Source organism: Rutidosis leptorrhynchoides, chromosome 4, assembly GCF_046630445.1.
Source record: "Rutidosis leptorrhynchoides isolate AG116_Rl617_1_P2 chromosome 4, CSIRO_AGI_Rlap_v1, whole genome shotgun sequence".
Lineage (NCBI taxonomy): Eukaryota > Viridiplantae > Streptophyta > Magnoliopsida > Asterales > Asteraceae > Rutidosis > Rutidosis leptorrhynchoides.
The window spans coordinates 523,761,157-523,779,321 of NC_092336.1; the positions used below are offsets into that span (position 1 = coordinate 523,761,157).

At 34.4% G+C, this 18,165-nt stretch overlaps 2 protein-coding genes across 2 annotated transcripts; both read left to right on the forward strand.

Moving 5' to 3' along the window:
* Nucleotides 1-3,604: 3,604 nt before the first annotated feature.
* LOC139842528 (uncharacterized) lies at nucleotides 3,605-4,240 on the forward strand. Its single transcript, XM_071832659.1, has one exon. The coding sequence runs from the start codon at nucleotides 3,605-3,607 to the stop codon at nucleotides 4,238-4,240; it is 636 nt and encodes a 211-aa protein (XP_071688760.1).
* A 10,756-nt stretch (nucleotides 4,241-14,996) lies between these two features.
* Nucleotides 14,997-15,506, forward strand: LOC139842529 (uncharacterized). Its single transcript, XM_071832660.1, has one exon. It carries the CDS (start codon nucleotides 14,997-14,999, stop codon nucleotides 15,504-15,506), a length of 510 nt encoding a protein of 169 aa, XP_071688761.1.
* Nucleotides 15,507-18,165: the final 2,659 nt, after the last annotated feature.

Here is an 18,165-nt window from a genome sequence, read left to right on the forward strand (position 1 = left end):
GTTGAAGGGTTATTCCGGAAAACTTATCTAGGGTAAAAGCTAGATTAAATTTTCAAAAGATCAAATGTTTTCATAAAGATCCAATTTCCTTAAGGATCTAAATTTTCATAGTCATGTGGAACTGTAAACCACAACGTTACTATCATTGTTCATACCGCCATATAGAAATCACTGATGTACAAAGTGTGAAGAATAAAGAAGTGATTCTAGTATTTTTATTTCAAGACTATATTGCTTGAGGACAAGCAACGCTCAAGTGTGAGAATATTTGATAATGCTAAAAACGAACATATATTTCATAGCATTATCCCTCAAGAAAGACAAGCTTTTAGTTGCAATTGTTCTATTTACAAGTGATATTCGTTTAAATAATAAAAGGTGAAGACAAAAGACAGATTCGACGAATTGAAGACGCAAATGACCAAAAAGCTAAAAAGTATAAAGTACAATCAAAGTGCTTTAAATTATTGATGAGAAACGTCTCAAAATTACAAGAGTACAAGACGCAAAACGCAAAATACAAGATATTAAATTGGACGCAAGGACGTTTGAAAATTCGGAACCGGGACCTGAGCCAACTCTCAACGCTCGACGCAACGGACTAAAAATTACAAGTCAACTATGCACATGAATATAATATAATATATAATTAATTCTTAAAATTATTTATATATTATATTATTTAATAAAACCTTCGGCAAGAAGCAAACAATCGAATGTGAGCTGGAATCCCAGGCCATGCGATCGCATGGCCAGCAAGAACAATCTCCATGCGATCGCATGGCAGCTAATATCTGGCCACATTTATAAATTTCGCAGTTTTTGGTCGAACTTAACACATCTTTTTCTTTCCTCTCCCTCACACGATATATATTTATATTTATATTTTAATTATAATTTTAATATTAAAGTTTAATAATAAGGGTATGTTAGCGAATGTTGTAAGGGTGTAAGTAGAAATTTTGGCCGTGTAACGCTACGCTATTATTAATCATTGTAAATTATGTTCAACCTTTTTAAATTAATGTCTCGTAGCTAAGTTATTATTATGCTTATTTAAATTGAAGTAATCGTGATGTTGGGCTAAATATTAAAGACGGGGTAATTGGGCTTTGTACCATAATTGGGGTTTGGACAAAAGAACGACACTTGTGGAAATTAGACTATAGGCTATTAAAGGGATTTATATTTGTTTAATTAAATGATAATTTGTTAATTTAATATAAAGATTTACAATTGGACGTACCTATAAATAACCATATACACTCGATCGGACATGATGGGCGGGATATTTATAAGTACTAATAATCGTTCATTTAACCGGACATGGGAATGGATTAATAGTCTATGGACTTATTAAAACAGGGGTGAATTATATACAAGGGAAATTGGTATAATTATAGTTTAAGTCCCCAATTAGTTGGAATATTTGACTTCGGATATAAGGATAATTTGACGAGGACACTCGCACTTTATATTTATGACAAAGGACAATTAACCCATGGTAATAAACTAAAAGCAACACGTCAAACATCATGATTACAGAAGTTTAAATAAGCATAATTCCTTTATTTTATATTTCATCACATTTTTATTTACTGTCATTGTATTTAATTGCACTTTTAATTATCGTACTTTTTAATTATTGCAATTTTATTTATTGTCATTTTATTTATCGCACTTTAATTTATCGCATTTTAATTATTGTCATTTATTTTACGCTTTAAATTAAGTCTTTTATATTTTTAATATTTTACATTAGGTTTTAACTGCGACTAAAGTTTTAAAATCGACAAACCGGTCATTAAACGATAAAAACCCCCTTTTATAATAATAATACTACTTATATTTATATTTATATTTATATAAATATAGTTTAAAAAATATAGCGTTAAACTTGGCTAGCTCTCTGTGGAACGAACCGGACTTACTAAAAACTACACTACTGTATGATTAGGTACACTGCCTATAAGTGTTGTAGCAAGGTTTAGGTATATCCATTCTTTAAATAAATAAATAACTTGTGTAAAATTGTATCGTATTTAATAGTATTTTGTAGTAAAAATATAACTATTTCGTATACACCTCTACGCACATCAGTAATTAAAAGTATTTATGGATGGAATGGTGGTTTGAAATGTGTATCAACTTCACACGAAAACACTCTCAAATTTTTTTTGGGTAGAACCTGGTATAATATCATTAATGTTGAACACACCCTAAATAAGTTAGAGTGCAATATTTCTAATGCGTTTGTCAAAGTAATAGGTAAAGGTCTCGAGACAAGATTTAGGTTAGATAAATGGTGCGATGATGATATCCTTAAAGATTTATTCCCAAGACTCTATCGAATAGAGACATGCAAAACATCTATTGTGGCAGACCGAATTAAATGGGCCGACTCCAATATTTGCTTCAGTTGGGCTTGGGCCGCAGAGCCCAAATGGCGTACAGCTTCGGACTTATCTAAACTCATCGAGAAGCTTACTGTTTATACACCTTCGTCTAAAAACAGGGATAGCTGGGTTTGGAAGTTTAAGAGTACCAATCATTACTCCTCCAACTCCTTAGCAAATCTCTTATTTGAACTTGACACTGTCAACGCTCCTGCACTTGAACCAACTGTACTTAACACCATGAACCCACAAAAGATTGGAATCTACATGTGGCGGGTCAAGAAATATAAAGTGTCGGTACGATCAGAACTGGATGCCTGTGGAATAGACATACACTCAACTAGATGTCCAGTATGCAACGAGGATATCGAAACCCTTCAACATATACTTTTAACCTGCACAACAGCTAAAGATATTTGGTCTAGAATCTGCAAATGGTGGAATTTAGATGTACTAAACATCTCAAATCTCACTTATTTGGCTAAACCACATCACCCTTGGTTCACCACAGCATCAAGATCTTCCTTATGGCAAGCAATAGTTTGGGCCTCGAGCTACTTCATATGAAAAAACCGTAACGATTATGCCTTTGGAAATAACAAAATGTGTCCTCCAAAAATCATCTATGATATCCAAGTAAAACATTTGAATGGAATAATGGCCGCATAAAAAAAATCAATCTTGATGGGCAAATATGGTTGAACAACCCTTTAACTTTCGATGCTAATCCTGCTCCCAAAGTGGGAATCGACTAACCTACATTTTTTTTCCTTGATCAATTCCTAATTATGGAGATAAAATTGGGGTGGATCTAAGTGCTTTGTAGCTGGATTTCCCAGAACTGTTACCTAGTTTCATCTCAATTTGTGTTTACAAGTTAAATCTCAAACTTGGTAATTGGTCGAGTGACACGAGTGTTTTCCAGTCTTTATTAAAAGCTCGTGATTCCCCACTGTATACTTCATCATGTATATTTGTTTGTAACTTTCGTGTTTGTATAATTCTGGGCTTAAGCCCCTCCTGATGTATATGTTTGTTATTTTAATAAAATTATTTGATCTTTAAAAATAATGAATGATTAGGTTTCCAACCCTAATTTGATGTATACAAACCACCATAAGTCAGCTTATGACCCTCAACTTTTCCATATTCACAGAAATAACAACAAGCTTTAGCATCTTATCAAACAACAATCTTCTAGTCTTTAAATGTTCATATTTACTGTTTATCGAATAGAGACATGCAAAACATCTATTGTGGCAGACCGAATTAAATGGGCCGACTCCAATATTTGCTTCAGTTGGGCTTGGGCCGCAGAGCCCAAATGGCGTACAGCTTCGGACTTATCTAAACTCATCGAGAAGCTTACTGTTTATACACCTTCGTCTAAAAACAGGGATAGCTGGGTTTGGAAGTTTAAGAGTACCAATCATTACTCCTCCAACTCCTTAGCAAATCTCTTATTTGAACTTGACACTGTCAACGCTCCTGCACTTGAACCAACTGTACTTAACACCATGAACCCACAAAAGATTGGAATCTACATGTGGCGGGTCAAGAAATATAAAGTGTCGGTACGATCAGAACTGGATGCCTGTGGAATAGACATACACTCAACTAGATGTCCAGTATGCAACGAGGATATCGAAACCCTTCAACATATACTTTTAACCTGCACAACAGCTAAAGATATTTGGTCTAGAATCTGCAAATGGTGGAATTTAGATGTACTAAACATCTCAAATCTCACTTATTTGGCTAAACCACATCACCCTTGGTTCACCACAGCATCAAGATCTTCCTTATGGCAAGCAATAGTTTGGGCCTCGAGCTACTTCATATGAAAAAACCGTAACGATTATGCCTTTGGAAATAACAAAATGTGTCCTCCAAAAATCATCTATGATATCCAAGTAAAACATTTGAATGGAATAATGGCCGCATAAAAAAAATCAATCTTGATGGGCAAATATGGTTGAACAACCCTTTAACTTTCGATGCTAATCCTGCTCCCAAAGTGGGAATCGACTAACCTACATTTTTTTCCTTGATCAATTCCTAATTATGGAGATAAAATTGGGGTGGATCTAAGTGCTTTGTAGCTGGATTTCCCAGAACTGTTACCTAGTTTCATCTCAATTTGTGTTTACAAGTTAAATCTCAAACTTGGTAATTGGTCGAGTGACACGAGTGTTTTCCAGTCTTTATTAAAAGCTCGTGATTCCCCACTGTATACTTCATCATGTATATTTGTTTGTAACTTTCGTGTTTGTATAATTCTGGGCTTAAGCCCCTCCTGATGTATATGTTTGTTATTTTAATAAAATTATTTGATCTTTAAAAATAATGAATGATTAGGTTTCCAGCCCTAATTTGATGTATACAAACCACCATAAGTCAGCTTATGACCCTCAACTTTTCCATATTCACAGAAATAACAACAAGCTTTAGCATCTTATCAAACAACAATCTTCTAGTCTTTAAATGTTCATATTTAGCCCTCTATCTTTAATAATCAACATAAACAACCTAGAAAATTAGAGTGCTAGAACAACCACAAATTAGAACACAAAATATAAAGACTTGTGCATAAGCTTGAATTAAGAATACATTTTAACATCACCCTCAAGCTTATGCTTGAATAAGTCAAATAATCCAAGCTTATTACAAAGATATTTATGTTGAGAAACACTTAAGCTTTTAGTAAAGATATCAGCATATTGACGTGTAGAACTAACTTTGAAAGTTTTCATAATTCTTTTTTAAAATATTTTCTCTTATAAAGTGCAAATGTATATCAAAATATCTCGTTCTTTTGTGAAAGACGTGATTTCTTGTAATTTCAATTGCATATCTATTATCACGGTATAGTTCAACATGAATATTAATTCTAACATTAAGATCAGTAAGTAAAGCAATAAGTCAAATGATTTCACTGGTCACAATAGCCATAACTCTGTATTCAACTTCTGATGTAGACCTTGAAACGTTGTCTTATTTTTTACTCTTCCAAGCAACATGGTATGCATTAAGATAAACACAGAAACCAGTTACAGATTTTTTTTCAAAGAGAACATTTACCCCAACCAGCATCTACAAAAGCATTAAAAATAAAACTACATGATTCTATGACTATGTGAATGCCATTACCAGGAGATCCTTTTAAATGTCTTGGATCCCTCATAACTAATTTCAAGTAGGGAATGCATATACCAGCTCCAGCAGTTAACAACTGAACAAATATATGGTCAATTAAAGTCGAATATATTAGTTTACCAACAAGTTTTTGGTATACAGTGACATTGACAATTTCTTATATTTCTTATGAGCAACAGAATAAACCACAGAACCAAGTTCAATCGGAGTGTTTGCAGGTTCACAACCAATAAGACCAAACTCACTTAACAACAATACATTCTTTGACTCAAACAGATGCCATTTTAGTTTTTAAAACCTTAATACCGAAAAATACTCAAATCCTAGATCTTTAGTCATAAATTTGGAACTTTTAAAAATATTTTAACTAATTAATAGCATTAATATCATTACCAATAACAATATTGAAGAATAAGGGAGGCAATCTTAATAAAGAACATTTAATTCAACATCACAGGGTGAAGCCGATGATGATGGTTTGGATGGTTTCATAGATGAGCTATCTAAACGCAAATGTTCCACTGTTGTTGGAAAATTGATCAATCCAAGCAAGCACGCAGTCGAGATGAAAAGCAAACATTGATTTGAGGTTAAGCTCATGGATCACGAGGGTTCTCGGATGTAAAGAAAAAGGCGAAATGATTAATTTGATAGTGAATATGTTTCAAACTCGATGTGTATCAATACAAGAAACATAAGTTAAGAAGTTAGTAAACCGATCATGAATGAAGTTTCAAAACACCACATTTATAGAGGTGTTCAAATGAGCTCTGTAGGAAAATCATGCGGGTTTCTATCGACACGGTGACACAATTTTTCAAACTTGTTGCTGTTACGATGGGCATACTTGGATTGACTCTAGTTGAATGTATTCCAACTAGTTTAAAAGTGCTAATTATTTACTTTTATGCCCCCTTAAGACGAGATGTCCAAAAAAGAAACATGGAATTAGAGTCTGATGTTTCGTAACACCACGCTTTAAGTTTGTGTTTTTTTAAGTTTTTACATTTGTAGTTGTTCGTGGATACGATCCACGTAAGAACTGGTCCTTTTTTGTCAATTTTACCTCACTAACCTGAAATTTATAAAGGTCTAGTGAGTGCCTTGTATTGTTTTCGGGCCATGCCAATTTGGTTGGGCTTATTTTAATTTATATATCATGTTTTTCTGCCAAAAAATAATAATAATAATAATAATAATAATAATAATAATAATAATAATAATAATAATAATAATAATAATAATAATAATAATAATAATGATAATGATAATGATAATAATAATAATAATAATGTCATAAACACACACAATCAAAGCAACATAAGTATTACTAGATGTATAAGTGTATAAAGAATAATCAGATTTGCTTTGAACAAAACAAAACTCAAGTAAAACAAAAGTAAGCTTTTCATTCCATTTTCTAGGAGTTTCTTTTAAACCATATAATGATTTAATAAGTCTGCAGACTTTGGTTTCATTAGGAGAAAAATATTCTTCATGCAATTTGATGCGGCCATAATGACACGGCCGAAACAGACGGTTTTATTTATGCGGTGTCGTCAGGTCGCACAGCGTCAAAATCAGCTGATCAGGGTAGCGATCAATAGTTTTAAATTTATATTTAGCGGGGCCTAAATCGTACTACTCCTTATTATGAGTAAGGGAAGTATGACCTAGGCTCGTATTTTTAAGATATCAGTAGAATCGAACCTATAATTAAAGCTTAAGATAATCCTAAGGTGAAGGAGTAGTGGTTTGTTACCTAATTTTAGGTTTTCTATTTTATAAGATAAAGTAAAGCAAATGCGATAAAATTTGTAATTCAGATAAGGTTAAAACAAGCGCATACTATGATTTCATCAGTTATTTTGTCGAGTTTATGGAATGCTGGCTCATAAATAGGTAGTGACCTTGTATTCATTATGTTAGTCCTAAACGCCCCTGTCATAAGACATGTCACTAGGTAATGCGATAGGCTTGAAGATTCTGAATAGACAGCGACGTCCCTTACCCCCGACGCCCGTGCAGTCTGACTACAGGTATACACGTTCAGACGGCTCATCCAATTGAGCGACTCGGTTAGGTGACGTATTAACATTCCACAAAGGTCTAAACTTTCTTAAGCATAATAGAATGCAGGGTTTGTCGTATCCGAGAGACGTGATGTGCTTCGATGCTTTCGTTAATGATTGGGTTTAAAAGGTAGTTAGGCCTTTAAAAAGAGTTTAACCATAAAGAACACCATGGACAAGTCGGTTTTGACTTCCATGAACACGTTCGGTTATCCTAACGGTCCAATCCTTTATGTGTTTAAACAAACAGTTCCTTAATTAACCAAGAATCCCTCAAGCGGGGTGCAATGCTTGAGACCGCGTTATGGTGAAGTGTACTAATCAGCATTGACCGGGTTCCATGGCCTTACTTAGCAGAGGTACAACTTACAACAATCGTTGTGCTTCAGCGTGCACGTACGAAGTTTATATGCTTGGTGACTACACTAGCATGGTCTAGAACCAAAAATGTACTAGGGGTCTAGTTAGATGTTTCACTACGAAAGAGTCCTTAGTAGGAATCCAAGGCTCGGTGGACTTACTATAACCGGTGTGCCTCAGTCAAACTTACGTTGTATCCGATCGACTTCTCTTACCAAAGGGTGACACAGATAGTGTACTCTGAATCGGGATTCTCGACTTCCCAATAACAGAGCCAATAACTACGTTCTATTAGTTGGAAAAGTGATTGAGTCTAAAGCATAATCGAAAAGCATCTCGACAACATACAAGACCATAATATTATTTCAGCATTATAACTCACTACATTATAGCATACACTAAAGATAACTACTCGCTAATCATAGCAACAATATCACAAAGCACAATAATGGAAAACGTTACATAAAGACAAAGGATAGAAGTACCCGTAGATTAAACGAGTTCCGAATACAAAAGTGACAACTTTAAAACTCCAGACCGCTCCTAATACAATCTTCGGCATTCTTCTCCTGGTACTAGATTTCCCGCACGGAGTCGAAGACCTTGAAAGTATGACTAGTATTGTAGAAAGAGAGAGAAAAAAGTGAATTGAAGTGTGTGTTGGAATGGATGACAAAGACCCTTAAAATAGAAGTGAAATTGGCCTGCAAACAGCTGGCAGGCCGTTTGCAGAGGCTGTTTGCCTGGTGGCCCGTTTCTTGTGCCTGTTTGCCTTAGCCGTGTGGCAAGTCATTTTCCATAGTGGCAAGCCGTTTGGCAGGCCGTTTGGCTTACTGATTTGCTGGATCGTAACTTGATTTCTTGTCTTTCACTGTTTTCGCTCTAGAATCATCGTTTTAGCTCCGATTCTCTTGATTCTTTTTGCACCGTCTTCGTAATCACTTGATCTTCAATTTTAACCGACAAAGCGGGTATTTTGGCGATAAAGTTTGGAACTTTATTGTTTTTGAGCCTTAATACTGGGGTGAAAACGTGACTTTTTAGCCGATATCATAATTTCATGTAAACTTCTTGATAAAGATTACCATAATAAAATGCATTATTTATATCAAATTGAAACAGAGGTCACTTAAACTAGACAACAACATTTAATATACATATTATAGTTACTATTTTAACAATATGAGAAAAAAGTCTTTTCATAAACGATGTCTTCCTTTTGACTACACCCTTGAGCAACAAATCTAGTTTTATACCTTTCAATTTTACCATTAGCTTCATATTTAATTTTATAAACCCACTTGCACCTAGTTGGTTTTCTATTATAAGGTAAATCAGTAAGAATCCATGTATTGTTTCTGTTAAGAGCAGACATCTCATTATTCATAGCTTCTACCCAGTTATTATCAAGAACAATTTCACTGAAAGATTTAGGTTCAATGTTGTTATTAAGACTGGAAACAAAACACATATTTTCAGAACATAAGGTAGGATAATCGAACAACTCTATCAATGTCATACTTAACTTTATCATCCATAACATAATTATCATACTTTTTGGGAATGTTAGTATTCATAGAAGATCTTCTAGGAACTATACTGACATTAATAGGATTCTCCTCATGAAGATTATCATAATCATTATTATTTATATTTGAATTGCCCTCAGGGAATGTAAAGTCAGCAACAAGTGTTGTTGTGTCTTCACAATGATTTACACCATAGGAATCACTGCCATCACCATATTTTGTTACATCTCTTCCTTCATCATTGAGATTTGAGATGTTATCGAAAAAAAATTAGAGTATGTAAATCAGAAAAAGAATTATTGTCAGAAAATAGATTAAACTCATTAAAAGAAACAAGACTAGGTTTTGAAGAAGTAAAAACATTTTTAAGTTTATAAGGAAACAGGGTTTCCTAAATTTTACATCTCTAGAAAATAAAACAGACTTTGACTCTAAATTAAGAAGTTTAAACCCTTTTTAAAAGTAGAATAACCAATAAAAATGCATTTAATCGACCTACTACTAAACTTGTCAGTAGGGTTAAAAGTAGTTGCATAAAACAAACATCCAAAACATCTGAGAAGGGAGAGATTAGGTTTAACACCAAATATAAGTTTATAAGGAGATTTCCCAGAAATAATAGAAGAAGGAGTGACGTTAATAAGACAAGTTGCAGTCAGAATAGATTCACTCCACATATTTAGAGTTAACCCCCTTGAAACATAAGAGACCTAGCAACATTAAGAAGGTGTATATGTTTCCTTTCAGCTATGTCATTCTGTTGTGGAGTGTATGCATAAGAAGTCTGATGAGAAATACCATTTTTATCACAAAAAATAGTACTCCGTAAAATTTGGATTCAAAAAATAAAAGTGTTATTATCAGACCAAATAGTCTTCCTAGTGGTATTAAATTGATCTTAAAACAAACTGATTAAAATTAGTAAAGTTTTCAAAAACATCTGACTTAGACTTCAATAAGCACACCCACACAGCTCTAGAAAAGTCATCCACAATGGTAAGAGAATATTTAAAACCTTCTTTACTTTGAATCCTAAAAAGATCCCAAGCATCATGATGTATAACTTCACCAATACTTTAAGACTTGTGATCACTTAAAGGAAAAGGTTCCCTTATTTATTTTACCTTATGACAGACACCATAAGGATCATTAGAAGGTTTATTATTATTATCAAACTACATTTGGTTGATTATTAAGAATATTAAGAACATGATGAGAAGGATGACCTAGCCTGTGATGTCATAATTGTTTAGAAACATAACACTTAGTATTACAGTTATAAGAACTCATACATCTATTATAAAAAGTAAACATATATAAACAATTATTAGTTCTATCAATCCCCATGATTTTCATAAGCTTCAAGTTTTGAATAAATATTTTATATCATTAAAGCAAACAATAAGCTTATTATCTTTAGAGAAACTAACACAATAACCGGGTATAACCAACACATCAAATAAGGTTAAACTATTAGAAAGTTTTAAGTTTCCAATTTTAACAGTTTTTCGGAAAGATTCAGATTAGAAATATCAACCAGATCCTACAAATAATCTTCACTGGAAGTCATGTGTTGGTTAGAACTCGAATCAATAATCCACTCTTTAGATTTATGTCTAAAAGTTTTTGAATCATTAGCTTTATAGAACTCAGAAAACCTTTTATTAATAAGTTTTTTAAAATTAAAAGCTTACCATTTAGATTGGCATTCATTACCCTATGGGAAGAGTTATCAGTGATAAGTTTCATAATTTTGTCCAACTGATCCCGAGAAATAATCAGAGTAGAAGCGAAAACATCATAGGCAGAGTTATTAGAAGCATTTTTAGAAACATTAAACCTTTACTTGTACTTAAGAGGATATCCTTTTAACTCCATACATCTTTCAATAGTGTGGTCAATTTTGAGAAAGTGATCACATTTCATATTAGGGTTTGGACCTCTTTTAGCATTATCAAAACCATGTATTGTTGTAAAAGTTGGAGACTGAATTTTCTTATTTTGAGTTTTAGCAACAAAAGAAGAAGCTTGAGTTTTGTTTGTACTACCATTAGTTTGTAATCCTCTATGTGACTCTTCCTTGGACACTACTGCAAAAGCAGTTTTGACACTAAGAAGAGATTTCATAGTTAACAAATTACTCCTAATAGGTTGATAAACATCATCCAGCCACATCAATAATTGCATTAATTTGATTAATTGAGAATGAGAGTCACAATCACCAGTAACAATGCAAGTGCAGACATGTAGTTTAGTTAAAGGATCATATTGTTTCCAAAAGTGTATTTAATTTTTTGATAATATTCAGCCACGGAAGATCCATTTTGAGTTAGAGAATTGATTTTATGATGCAGATTATAAGTAATAGAACCATAAATTTTATCATAATTTTCAGCTATATCTTTCCAAACATCCATAAAATGTCAGAAAAAAATTTAACCAATATAGAGCTCTTCTGGCATAGAACTCAAAATCCAAGATAACACTACAGAATTACACATGTCCCACTTATTAACAAGGACATGATTATCAAAATTGTTAACACAAATACCATCAATAAAATCAATTATATTCTTAGTACCCAAAGCAAGCATCATACCACGTTTCCAAACATTATAATTTTTAGTACCAGTTAATTTGTAACTTACTAGTGGTGTACTAGTGGTATCACTCGAATGGAGATATAAAGGATCTTCAAAATCAAGCCTATTATTCGGAGTAAGAGCATTATCATCACCCATTATAGCAGACATCAGATAAAGAATAACAAGGAGCAGTTAAAGAGAAAAAAAACACACAAATGCCTAAATAACCACAGACAGTCCTAAAAGATAGCCTCAGTGTAGACCATATAGAAGATTTCTCAAGGGAATCCTTCCCAAGCCTTACTTCGGGTCCTTTCTTCTACAAGAAAGTTAGAACATCATGGGTAAAATTTACACACAAAATGCTCAAACAAAGAAAAGTAATAATGGATTATTGTTGTAAACGAGAATCAGGTAGGATTACCAGTCACCAGCAAGAAAAGAAAGAATGGAAGATTCTTGAAAAATTAATCAAGAATCAGACTAGATGAATCTAGTCTCCCGCGAAAGAGTATGAAAAAGACTTAAAATCGTTCTCTACTTAGAACAAAGAGAACAATAGAAAGAACACACATGCAAATTGCAGCGGAATAATATAATTAGTTAGGATTTCACAAGCACTAGATGAAACACAGAGCAAACTAACTCTAAAATTAGATAACAGGGATTTTGAGAACAAAAACACTGAGCCTTCAAATTAACCCAATCGTTTCGTAACCCATACAGAACAGTATGAGGAACCCAAACTCACCGGAGAAGAAACCTTGACCAAGAATTGATTAGAATTCAAAGACGATTCAAAGAGAATGTGAATCAGAACGAGCAGGGCATCATGTTTCGCTCTGATACCATGTGAAATTTATTTTGATTAACCACGAATAAAGTCCAAAATAGACTTGATTAAATTGCATTAAACTCGAAAAATAAGTATCCATACATTCACTTTGAAGAACAATGACAAACTAAACTTTCTCCTAATAAGGTGTTAGAGAAACAGAACATAAATTCCAAAAACAATATGATGAAGATGATTATTGCAAAAAGTTGGAGCGTATGTGAGAATTAATGAATGATTAGGGTTTCCGCCTGTAATCTGATGTATATAAACCACCATAAGCTAACCTAGGACCCTTAACTTTTCCACATTTACAGAAACCACGCCTACCTATAGCATGTTATCAATAGCAATCTTCTAGTCTTCAAATGTTCATGTATAGCCCTCTATCTTTAATAATCAACATAAACAGCCTGAAAAATAAGAGTGCTATAACAACCACAAATGAGAACAAAAATATGAAGACTTATGCGTAAGCTTGATTTAATAATGCATTTTAATAGCTAACAACAACAACAACAACAACAACAACAATAACAACAACAAAACTCAATCTCTCAAAAGTGGGTACGGGGGAAGTAAGATGTAGACAATCCTTCCCCTATCATAGAATAAAGAGAAGTCATTTCTCCACCCAGAGTGAAACACCCCAAGAGTAGAGAAAGTCCTCCCTCTCAATGTTCTATGGATAGAGCGATTGCTTTCGAATGGACCTCCGGCCAATAAGTAGGTTTAAAAAAAGATAAAAAAGTGTGAGATGCCATGAAAATAGTTGAATCAAATTTCCATGGGTTTTAAACTTGCCTGAAGTTCAATTTAGGCTCTAAGTGGCAGTTAAGTCGCCAATAAATCGACGCTTGCCGTTGACTAATTAAATAAAGTGACAATTAATTTTTTTTTTTTAAAGAGCACTAAATATGTTTTCAAATCTTATTATGGAGTGTAAAATGTAAAACTAGAAATACTAGTACATAGACACAGATCTTTATACAATGAAAACATAAGGCTTGAAACATAAGTGATGGATCACTAGGCTCATCCCAATCAAATCGATAATACGTTTGTGAAATTTGCACCACTAAGTTATATACTCTATTCCACATAAGTTGGATAATTATGTAATGATAATATATATTGATTGATGATTTAAACCTACAAAGTTGTTCATACATATCTGGTCATTTCTTATACACTTGAAAACAACCATTTACTCAATAATCTTGCAACAAGTGCTTGATCCAATGATCGATCACTAGAAATAGAAATCTGACATTTGTCCATTTACAGATTGTTTCAGAAATCCATTAAGAAATTCAGAGCCCATCTAATCTTCAACAGATATTATATTTTAAACCTTACATACAGTGATATGATTGGTCTTTAAATGTCATAAATATCAGTTGAAGATTCTTTGACCACTTACAAATCAATACTGCAACCGTTGAACTTAAAAAAATCATCATCTTTTTGCATCCTAACTTCTGTCTCCTTCTAACAGGCCAAATTTCTTCAAGACTGTTTTTTGTCACCTATATGGTTGTAGCATCACGAGTTCGGTCCATACAAATGATTTTGTCCTAAACTCTCTCCTTAACTCATAGGAAACATGGGTTTGGTGCGATAATCCGATTGGTTCTTGAATCGTGAAATCACTTTTTCAATTAAGTATTTCGACCCACAAGCCTCAGGCATCACGAAATCCTATTGGGGATAAAACAAAAACAAAATTTGAGTCTAGACAAGAACTCAAGAAGATTCAAATCCAATATGTTTTAGAGAGATTGTATTTTAATGAAACCAACAAGCTGTTTCCTGGAGGGAAAACTAGTTAAATTCGGTTGCAACTCGGAAAGGTAAGGTGTAACGGAAAAATGAAACCTTTCGTTTTAGCGGGAAAAATCGTTAATCCACACTCTCCGTTGTTAAGTCTAACCAAATGACTCTTGCTTTTTGCTTTAAAGTAAATCCTAATTACATAAAATGATTGTTAGATAAAACTAAAATTATCAACATTAATTTCTTGAATAATGTTTATTTTAATTGCTAGTTTAGTGTGTAGGATAATGGAAAATGTAGGAGATGTCCGTGTTTCCGATACGGAAGACTCATGGTCTTGGAACATTGATCATTCAGGGATCTTTGTTGTTAATTCAACAAGAAGACATATCGACAAGTCCATTTTACCTTCGTCTAACAGGTGCACAACTTGGATGAAATACGTTCCTAGCAAGATCAATATTCTTTTATGGAGGCTCAACCTAGCGGTTAAGGGTCTTGAAGTTCCTTCTTTATCTTGCCCGGTTTGTAACTCGAAAGTTGAAAATAGAGACCATCTATTTTTCAAATGCAACACCGCTGCATCTATTTGGCTTCTTATACGCGTTTGGGTCAACAATGGAATGGTGCACTTTAACTCGCTTTCTGATTGGCAGGTTTGGTTCAATAACTGGAAAGCTCCTAATCACAATAAAGACAAGTTGTATGCTATTTTCGCAGCTACAATCTGGCTCTTATGGAGATATAGAAACAATGTTCTTTTTAATGATCCAATAAAGATTATGTTTTCAGGTTAAGGGTAAAGAAAATTATGTTTGTAGACTTCAGAAAAGTTTATATGGGTTGAAGCAAGCACCGAGACAGTGGTATAAGAAGTTTGAGTCGGTTATAGGAAAGCAAGGCTACCGAAAGACAACTTCAGATCATTATGTTTTCTTTCAGAGGTTTGGTGATGATGATTTCATCATATTGTTGTTATACGTTGATGATATGTTAATTGTTGGTAAAAATATTAAAAGAATTGCGCAGTTGAAGCGAGAATTGAGTAAGTCTTTTGCTATGAAAGACTTGGGGCCAGCAAAACAGATTCTTGGCATTCGGATTTCTAGAGATAGAGGTGCTAAGACGTTACATATATCACAAGAGCAATACATTGAAAAAGTGCTAAGTAGATTCAACATGAAGAATGCTAAAGTGGTTAGTTCCCCTCTTACAAACAACTTTAAGCTAACAGAAAGAGATTGTCCTACTTCAAAGGAGGATGTTGAGGAGATGGATATAGTTCCATATGCGTCAGCAGTTGGTAGCTTGATGTATGCTATGGTGTGTACTAGGCCAGATATAGCTCATGCGGTAAGTGTTGTTAGTCGGTTTATGTCAAATCCGGGTAAGAAGCATTGGGAAGCGGTTAAATGGATTATGAGATACTTACGAGGTACTTCAAAGTTAGGTATCACATTCGGAAATGGAGAGCCGGTGCTTGTTGGTTATACAGACTCAGATATGGCAGGAAACAAAGATAACATGAAATCCACTTCTGGATATTTGATGACTTTCGCAGGGGGAGCAGTTTCATGGCAATCAAGGTTACAAAAGTGTGTTGCATTGTCTACAACCGAGGCTGAGTATATGGCAGCAACAGAAGCGTGCAAAGAACTATTGTGGATGAAAAGGTTTCTACAAGACCTTGGGTTTAAGCAATCACGATATGTGGTTCTTTGTGATAATGAGAGTGCGATTCATTTGGCTAGAAATTCTATGTATCATAAGCGGACAAAACATATAGATGTGCGGTATCATTGGATTAGAGAACGTCTTGAAGATGGTTCGTTTGAACTTGATAAAGTTCACACCGATGATAATGGTTCCGACATGTTCACAAAGGCTTTAGCAAGTGAGAAGCTCAAGGTATGTTGCTCGATCGCTGGGATGGCGATTCCTTCCTCATAATTGGAAAGGGGGAGATTTGTTGGGTTTTGTTATTGGGTTTCCAAATATGAGTAAGTATTAACAAGCCCAAGCCCAACAAAATTAGGCCCATTGCTTGGTTGACTTGGTCAAGCATAGGAGGGCATCTTAAAACATCAAGTTGCAGCTGTTTTTCATCATAAAGAGTGAAGAGAGTTCAAGAAAAAGAGAGAGAAAATCCCAATTTCCGTCACTTCTTACAGCAGTCCAGAAAACCTTCGATCCCCGGAGATCCGACCGTTGAATCTTCTTCATTTTTGGGCTGTGTCTTCCTGACATCAGTGCCAAGGTTTTCAACCGTTGAATTCGTCTAAAAAGGCCTGTAGGTTGAGTTATTTCTGCTGGAGCAGAGAGCAGTTTTTGGGTGATTTATTCCTCTTTTGTCTTTATTTATTTCATATACTTGTTGATTGTTCTTGTTCAAGAGTATGATGATGTTGTATACCTCTAGTTGATCTAGAGAAGGATTATTGTATTGCTCTCCTTGTTGATGATAGTAGAATTTAAGTGGCTTACGAGTCCCGTGGTTTTTACTCTCGATTTTGAGGGGTTTTCCACGTAAAAAGTCTCGCGTGTATTGTGTGTGCTTGATTATTCGTTATTAGTTGATTTGCTACTGATTTGGGGACTGATTTGGGTTGGTTTTGATATAGCTTGTTTGTTAGTTTCCTCACGGGTTCATACGGGTCGGGAAATGCTTGTCAAACGGGTTTGTTTCCGCTTTGTAGATTGCCCGTTGTGACCATTTTCCCATCAAATTGGTATCAGAGCTAGGTTATTTGATTTGACTTGTGTGAAAGATGGAAGCTAATACAAGTAAAATGATTAGTTTAAATGGTTCAAATGAAAGGACCGGTTATAGCCCAACAAGCACCAAACATATAAGCCATGAGCTCCCACATTACTCTAAAACCAATTGGTAGTAGAGAGAGACACTCATGAGCTTATATGTTGATCTTGACATTTATCCCCAACCAATGTGGGATTGGGTTTGCACCCAACAATCCTCCCCTCAAACCGAAGACAACATCACCAGGCCTCCCCTTCAACGATATTCCGCACATGATCCATTCACCTTATATCGCCGGCCATTACCCGCAACTCTCAACCTGACCAAGGCCAAATCAGGGAGATCTTTTGATATAAGGCACACACAATGATCCATTATCGTTGTCTAACTGGGGCGATTAATCCATATAATTCTAGGCTAACCCGCTTTGATACCACTGTCTCGGTGCTTGCTTCAACCCATATAAACTTTTCTGAAGTCTACAAACATAATTTTCTTTACCCTTAACCTGAAAACCTTCAGGTTGCATCATGTAGATTTCCTTATCCAAATCACCGTGAAGAAAAGTAGTCTTGACATCCATCTGTTCAACCTCAAGATCAAGACTAGCAGCTAACCCAAGAACCACTCGAATAGATCCCATCTTCCAACCGGTGAGAAAATCTCATCAAAATCAATACCCCTTTTCTGGCTGAATC

What these genes read in the sequence shown, in the direction of transcription:
- LOC139842528 (XM_071832659.1), top strand. Translation starts at nt 3,605, where the DNA reads ATGTTCATATTTACTGTTTATCGAATAGAGACATGCAAAACATCTATT.
- LOC139842529 (XM_071832660.1), top strand. Translation starts at nt 14,997, where the DNA reads ATGGAAAATGTAGGAGATGTCCGTGTTTCCGATACGGAAGACTCATGG.